The following is an 8,415-nucleotide window of genomic DNA, read 5'->3' on the forward strand; positions in this document are numbered from 1 at the left end:
ACCAATAACAACTAACTACTTATGATTTGTTGTGAAAATATTATAAAAATGTTGTGGATATATCACCTCTCTTTAATTAATCTAAGCATAGCATGGATATATAGCTAATATGCAATAATATGCACACATAAATTGTACCACTCAAATTTAAAAAAAAAAAAAAAAAAAAAAAAAAAAAAAAAGGACCACCCAAATTTGATGGTAATGGAAAAGTGGGATGACTCCATTTCCAACTGCAGAGATGACTTGTAGAAAAACCTTTAAAACAATCATTATGGTTTCTGGCAATTGACAATTATACATTTATTCGTATATACGTAGCTTTATACACAGAAATTAATCTGCAATACTAGCTATATCATCCTTCTTGTTCTTTCACTGTTTGTTTTGTTAAAGATGAATGTACGTGTTGACATATTCAGAAGCACCTAGTCAAATGGGAAAATTAGCTGCCACTTTAATTTCAAACTAGTCACAGAGACTGTTTGACCCATTACAAATGAGAGGCAGTTGGTAAATGAATTTCTTTTGAGACTCGTATAGCACACTTTTGAAGATTTATTTTTTAGAAATTGACTAATTTGTATAACTCCGTGTGCTTAATTTGGTTTTAAAATGAATGAATTCATCACCGAAACAGAGTTCTTTAAAAAGCAGGAGATGGTCTACCTACGCAATTGTAAAATTATCTTATCACTAAAAAATTGTAGAATTATTTACAAATAACATGATAAATTTATTAATGTAACAGATTCATATGAAAATATTTTAGGAAAAAAAATATTATTAATCTTCAAAAGACATTAGTTCTTAAGTTTAGTGTTAAGAGCCTTTCACTCCAGTGATATTGTTTAGTCTCCCTGAGATACCATATATGGGATTCATAATCATTGACATGTCATCCTCTCAAAAGTTTTTCTTTTTCAAGTTGCTAAATAATCCACTCAAATAGTAACGTACTCATTCTATATATATATATATATATATGTGTGTGTGTGTTTGTTATGCGTTCATGTTACATCACTCTATATCTTTTTATTAGAGGCAAGAAATTTATCATTGAATTACATTATTTTTGTATATTCTCTATACTTACAAAATTTTAAGACAATCAAATATTAGTATCTATATCATCAATCAAATATTTAAAACTCTAATATTATAATTTAAAATTATGTATCAAAGATGAATTTATGAATTAAATAGTAAATAAAATCCAATTTTTTTTTTAGCTCGTAAATAAAATCCAATTGATACCAAATTTGGCATACATGTTAAGAATATAAATAATTTGTAATCTAGTGGTGGAATTTTCATTTTATTAATTTAATAGGAAGTTATTAGGTGATATAATATTCTTTAAAGTTACAATAGGTGTAACTTGAACCCAAATATATATAATTTGAACTTATGGTGTCTATTCTACGATGATTTCACTTTACCATCATGCCAAAACATATCGGTGCAAACAATACTCTATCTTAAACATAACTTAAACTAAATTATACTTTTGACCTTAAATGTTTTGAGGTTGCTTCATTATGGTCCCTTGAGACTTTTCATTTTGGCCCACCAAATTTGATACTATTTTCAAAATACTAACAAAATAGCATTGTTTCCTCTTTGTTCTCTCTTTTAATGGTTAGATTAGTGACCAAAATGGACGTAATGACTACTTTGAAAACAAAATCAAAATTGGTGGATAAAAATGAAAAATCCCAAACTTAATGGACTAAAATGAAAACAATTCCAAACCTTGAAAGATCAAAAGTTTACATCTCTCTCTCTCTCTCTCTCTCTCTGTTGTATAATATTAAAAAAATTACCAAACCCCTAACATAGAAAAATCGAGATTAATCATATAATGAACATCCTTAGACCAATAATATAATAAGCCCCACCTAATGAATTGTGATGCACAAATATTAGTTGTAACTAACGCCTAAGCTTTATGATTTACATAGTTTTTTTGGGGGTTATTAACAATACATACTATTGCATAACTTTTTATATTTTCTTGAGAAACTACTATTGCATAACTTACTTTATAATATACGAATCTGCTAGTGAGACCATTAAATGTGTTGATTTCAGAGAATAAATTACTTATTGCAAGGTTTTTCTCAAAAAAAAAAAAAAAAAAACTTATTGCAAGGCCATTCCAAAATATAAATAGAGGCTAATTCGGGATTTGGAAATATCCAATTTCGTTAATGCTTCAATAACCATAATCTATTGAAATAATGATTTATAAAACTCACTAATTACATTGGCGTGACTTAACCAAATCCAATCACCAATCGATCCTTCACAATATAATTATAGCCACACAAAAACAAAAAAATAAAAAATAAAAAATAAAAAATAACACCAAAGAAAGAAAGAAAATTAGTACATAAAATCTGATCTTTTTTTTTTAAACTTAAACTACTAACAATAATTAGTAATACTTCTAATAATAAGGATAACTAATATTTTAAACCCTATAATTTAGGAATAGATAAAGTTCTATTAGGGGTTTAGATTGATACTATTTTTAAATTCCAAAGTTCCATTAAAAACTAAAAGAAATTTTAGAGTTTAATTCGTAATAGTCTAAAAATTTCTAAATTTTAATTCAAAACTTTTAAAATTATAGGGTTTACGCTCTGTTTGTTTCAAATGTTTTCTAGAAAATAAGTCATTTTTCAAAAAATATTTTCTATAAAATTATCTTATTTTCCTATGTTTGGTAGCAATCTTAAGTGAGTTAAAAAATAATATGCTAACTTCCCTTATTTAGTTTGTTGTGAGATAAAGTTGTTTTTTTATAAAAAAAAAAATTTAATATAAAATAATTTCTAAAAATAAGTTATACTTTTTATATCGATTAAAGATAATTTTTCATTGACTTATTTTTTCTGATGCTATCAAATATTAAAAAATACAAAAATTTATTTTTATACAATGTTTTCCATCGAAACAAACAGAATGTTAATTTAAAATTGTTCTTATAAGATAGAAGTTAAAATTATATTTCTCCTAATAATAATAATAATAAGAAAATTATTAAAACAAAATTATAGGAGAATTAAAAATTGAAAGAGGTGCTTGGTAAACATCCTACCTTTCAAATCTAAACAAATCAAATAAGTTTATAAAAAAAAAAAAAAAAAAAAAAAACAAAAAACAAAAAAATAAATACCTCAATTAGTAATAAGCAATAAAAACACGTAGAAACAATTACAACAACAACAAGAATCACAAAGAGACTTCTATCCCCAAAAAAAAAAAAGAATCACAAAGAGACTGAAATTTTGTGATTAGAGAAAAAAGGGCTCTGAGGAAAAGAAAAAAAAGAAAAAAAAAAGGGTCAGTGAAATCTCTTCATCTATGTTTTTCAATTCCTTAATCTTGGTCTTTTCAGATTCAATTTTTTTTTTTTCAAATGGGTTCAATTTGTTTTTGGTTATGGGTGTGAGTTATTATTGTTTTTCCGGGAAAGTTTTGATTTTTTTATGTTTGAGTCCAATTTATTTGACCCTTTGTTTGGTTGCTGAGAAAAAGCAGGAAAAAAAAAATTCCTCTGTTTTTTATTTATTTTTTATGTTTATACTCTTTGCTGTTTCTATTTGTCTTGGAGGAAAAAAAAAAAAAAGTGAAACTGAAGCAGAAGTTTTGTTAAGCTTAGTTCAGTGACATTATTATGTTTTGCCCTTTTTTTTTTTTGATGAGTGAAAAATTTTCCTAAATTTTATTCTGATTTCTTTGTATTGCTTCTATTTTCTCAGCGTCCTAACATAGCAGAATTCTATGTAGTGTCATTTAGTTTTCTGATCATGTGAGTGAATGTGTATGTGTGTTTGTTTCTGTTTCTCTCATGTTTCTTGTATTTTTTCTAATTATAAAGATACGTGTCAAATTAAAGGAGCTCTTTGTGTAGTTATGCTTGATGCTCTGTTTGGCTGCTGAGAAAAGGTAGGAAAAGGAAATTGATTAAATTTTGAATTTTAGATCATCTATTGCTAAATAGGAAATCAAATTTTACCTCTCTTGACTCGGTCTTGGTGATTTGTTTTTTTTTTTTTCGGGGGAGGTGGGGGGTTAGTTATTATTGGCTATTGAGAATCCAAATCAAATTAGGAAAGAAAAAGGTCAAAAATTTATTTATAAAACTAGTTATATTTCCGCAATTGCTTTTTTTTTTTTTTTTTGCTAATATAGATTTTATCAAATTCATGGCCTTAGTAAAATCTTTCACTTGTTTGCTTTATCTTCCAATGGTTTTATCATTGTGAACCTTCTGTCTACTCCTTCCTTTGAAATGTTACAAAATTTACAATATTCATGTTTCATTTTTCAAATGCTGAATTTATATATTGAATGATCTTCGTTTTGCCTAGTTTCTTACATTCATTGTATGATTTTTTGAATAACAGTTATTCCACGCCAGTATTATCAATTATGAGATTTAAGAAAGGGAATAAAGTGGAAGTATTAAGCAAAAGGGAGGTGCCTTCAGGCTCCTGGCGTTGCGCTGAGATTATCTGCGGTAATGGCCACAACTACACCATTAGATATGACGGGTATGAGCAGGCCAATGGCAAGACTGTTTTGGAGAGGGTATCCAGGAAGGCTATTAGGCCTTGCCCTCCTTCACTTGAAATCTCAGGGAGCTGGGTTCCTGGTGATGTTGTGGAGGTGTTTGACAATTTTTCTTGGAAAATGTCAACAATTTCACAGGTTTTGGGGAAAAATTATTATAAGGTGAGGATACTTGGATCCTCTCGGGAATTTGAAGTCTTAAAGTTTGACATCCGGGTGAGGCAGTCTTGGCAAGACAACAAATGGGTTGTGATTGGAAAGGTAATTTAGTATGAATCTACTTTAATCTGCAATTTCTTCTTTAAAATTCCCAGTTCAATGTATGTGTGTGTGTGTGTGTGTTTTGTGGGGTTTGGCATCTATTTATATGTACAGTCCCATAAATAATGACCTGAAGTTGAGATAGATTCTGTCTTTTTGAGTGAATGTTGTATGAAATTTTTGAGCCATTTAGGACTGTTAAGAGCTATACATCTAGTTACCTTGTAATTTCCAACTGCTATATATTTTATACAAATGAGTGCAGACTGAAAATCAGTTTTATATATTTGTTTAATGTGCGAACTTTTTTGTTTATTCTGTGCTTCTGCATGCAGGGTTCTGGCAATTTTGAAGATGGAAAACATGATGAAAATTCAACTCTGAAATACAATCTAAATTTAAGCTCACAAGTTCACAATAGAACCACAAGGATAAAAATACGTGTAAAAGATGACTGTTTTCCTGTTAAGAACAGAATGGATTTCCCAGATTCCCACATTGTTTCTTCTAAAACTTTGAAGAGAGGATCGCCCTACTGCTATTCTGAAGTTGAAGCATATGCTGGAGTTGCCCAGAAATTTAGAGCAATAGAAAAAGAGGGCAGGTGTCACCGATTGAATGCTGCCAATTCATCCACATTGCCCAAACAGGTAGATGCTGATGCTTTCCAGAGAGACATGGTGGGTGAAGAATGCATAAATGCTTCTTTTAACAACAAAACAACTGGGATTTCTGAAGTGGATGTAGAAAGGAGGAAACCAACTGGCGCTGTTGGTTGTTCATTTGCAATAAACTTAAAATCAAATTATGATGATAGTGTTACATCCTCTGTTGGTAGTTGTAGTGTCGCTAGCAACTGTTCCTATAAGTTGCCTCATCTTTCTGCAGGTCGTATTGATAATGATGATGATCATTCTAGTGATGCTGAATCTTTTAGTCAGAGGGGATATAAGGAAGGAAATTGTCTCCTTCCTACAAAAGAGGAACTAGCAGCTGAAATCCATAGGTTAGAGTTGCATGCCTACCGTTGCACTATAGAGGCATTGCATGCATGTGGACCTTTAAGTTGGGAACAGGAAGAATTGGTGACAAATCTTCGTCTTTCGCTCCATATATCAAACGATGAACATTTGATGGAGCTAAGAAACTTAGGTTCTGCTGTTACCAACATTCCCATTAGATGACAGTGAAATCTGGGAAATTTTTTCATTGAATTGATATCTTTTTCCCTCTAGATGTAGGATCTGATAGACATTTTCTTTAATGGCCTCATGCATTGTAAGAAGTAAGATGAGATGTTTGAAGTGTATGTACCATAAAGTATAAAACATGTCAAGCAATGGATTTTTCTAAGCTCATCCTTGTGTATCAGTTTTTCTTTTATTTTTCTTCTGGTCCTGTACTATCATGCACATCATTATGCTTAGTATCTTTTATGTAACCAAAATAGTACACCTTAAATTTGCAGACAAATGACAGATAATGAGAATGTCATATCTGACCATCCTGTTGTATCTTTAAGGATTTGTAGAATAATAGACATGCCAGATCAGATTGCTTCTGTACTACATCAGTTAATTGCTGAAATTTGTACTTTTGTGATATAAAAGGATCTTACTTTGTCACTTGAGGCCTTTGAAAAGTGTGCTCATGACTTTCCTGCAAATGTGTCATTTTTATCTTTTCCACTTCTTTCATAATAATGGAGTTAGAAAGATTGTTTTATTTCAGAATTCCTTGAGGAGTAACAAAGCAGTTCCATGCTTTCTAAATTTATATGCATATGTTGCTTGATTTATCCTTTAAACTCAATTATCTCTGTACCATTTGGCAGTGTAAGCAATTACATTTGAGGACATTATTGATGCTTCCCCTGCGTTTTCCAGGGCCGAAGTAGGAGGCTTGTGCACCTCATCCCCAAACTTCTAAAGATGATGTTGGGGTTTGCCAACTTTCTCTCGGTCTGAAATTTCTGGGACAGCTGATGATGAGCCACTGATTTTGTTATTATCTGTGGTCACTGCATTCTTCCATTTCAGGCCACCTGTGAGCCTTAGATATCTGTGTTGATGAACGATGTAAGACCAGAATCTTGTGGCTGCCACAGGATGACCTGTTATGTGGATGATTGGAAGGTTTTGTTTCAAACCTTAATTCAGTTCATCCTTATATAACATCTTTTTTTTACTTGCTGATGTGTGTTTTATTCACCATACTTTTTAATTGATCAAACGAACTTTCCTACTTTTTTATTCTTTATACTTGAATCCTAAAAAGATTTGAAAAATTTTGAAGCCTGGTTGAGGGTCCTGCAAAATTTCAAATGCATGCTTTGGACCAAGTGCTTTATGACCATTGGGTGAATTCTGTTTAAGACACTACCAGATTGTGTATTTCTCTCCATATGCATGCACTGCACTGTCAATAAGGGCACAGAAGCTGTTATGAATCTTGTAATTTAAAATCAAATAGGTTATAGTCTTAGAAAAGATGCATGTCGTTATGAATTCAACAAGCAACAAATTTTGCAAATAGGAATTATACCTCCCCCCTCAAACACCTATTTGGAAGGCCAATGCATGTTAAAATGTAGCATGATCATATTTAATCTTTTTGCACGTTTGGGAAATTTAATTAAGACTTCAATTGTGGTGATGATATTCTCTTTTCAATTCACAATGCCACCTATTATTGCTTACTATTTATCTTCCTTTAATAGAACACATCCAAAGACATCTATCAAATTTTGATATATTTAAACAAAATTTGTGAAGATCTACTTGACACCCATTTAATCATTGGAACATACCAAGTCCTGAGAACCGTCTTGTTGTTTATTGATTATTTGTGCCCTCTTTGGGTACCATACTATTATTCCATATGTTGGCAATGCTTCTAAGCCTAAATAACTTTTGGCAGGTAGCAGGAGGCATAGCTTTTAAGCAGTGTTCTTGTGGATCATAGCTACAAATTTTGATGACACTGATGAATGGAAATACTCTGTTGCTTTGGAAAATTAATATTACTTGTTAGGTCTAGATAGATGTATGCAAATGGTAAGTCCTCATTATCATACTTGATAACCAGTACTGAAGCTTGCACTTTTAGCATGTGTGAACTTAGGATTCCATGATCTATTGATTCTCTTAGGGTGTCCCCTCACTTGAAATTTGAATGTACCTTGGCTTTGGATTAATGTGGTTCACCTAGTGTTGTCTCTGAACTCTTTTCCATGGAAGGTTCTATGATTCAACTACAGATAAAAGGCTTTTTATTCCCATGTTTTCTCTATGCTCACCATCTGAGTCAGGTATGCCTGTTTCTCTTCTGTTAATTTCCAGCTTCTAGCTCAAGGCTCATACTGCTGCTTTCGTATTTCTGGTATATTACCTTCTGAGAAACCCCAGACATGAAGTTTGTAAGAGCACATGCTACTATGTAAGAAATGCTGGTCATGAGGTTGTTAGCAAGAGCATGACTTGGTATTTGGTCCAGACAAACCTCTAGAGTCTAGAGTGCTACATGTAATTACGTGTATATTTCATGCAAGTACTTGTAGTGCTTGTTAAT

General features: G+C 31.2%; 1 protein-coding gene across 2 annotated transcripts; it reads left to right on the top strand.

Moving 5' to 3' along the window:
* Positions 1–3,197: 3,197 nt before the first annotated feature.
* On the top strand, positions 3,198–6,470 carry LOC112032762 (uncharacterized). Of its 2 annotated transcripts, none has more exons than XM_024065521.2 (3): positions 3,198–3,351; positions 4,419–4,845; positions 5,181–6,470. In XM_024065521.2, exons 2-3 carry the CDS (start codon positions 4,444–4,446, stop codon positions 6,027–6,029), a joined length of 1,251 nt encoding a protein of 416 aa, XP_023921289.1. In that variant the 5' UTR covers positions 3,198–3,351; positions 4,419–4,443; the 3' UTR covers positions 6,030–6,470. The 2 variants fall into 2 exon arrangements, with proteins under 2 accessions (XP_023921289.1, XP_065633641.1); XM_065777569.1 differs by lacking the exon at positions 3,198–3,351 and adding an exon at positions 3,792–3,957.
* The last annotated feature ends 1,945 nt before the right edge of the window (positions 6,471–8,415 follow it).

This window comes from Quercus suber, unplaced genomic scaffold (genome assembly GCF_002906115.3).
Source record: "Quercus suber isolate HL8 unplaced genomic scaffold, Cork oak 2.0 scaffold_159, whole genome shotgun sequence".
Taxonomy (NCBI): Eukaryota; Viridiplantae; Streptophyta; class Magnoliopsida; order Fagales; family Fagaceae; genus Quercus; species Quercus suber.

Bases quoted from the DNA above. Each gene is read 5' to 3' on its own strand.
- LOC112032762 (XM_065777569.1), top strand. From the start codon at position 3,932: ATGCTCTGTTTGGCTGCTGAGAAAAG. The intron at 3,958-4,418 runs GTAGGAAAAGGA...TTTGAATAACAG, and splicing joins TGTTTGGCTGCTGAGAAAAG to TTATTCCACGCCAGTATTAT. The intron at 4,846-5,180 runs GTAATTTAGTAT...TTCTGCATGCAG, and splicing joins AATGGGTTGTGATTGGAAAG to GGTTCTGGCAATTTTGAAGA.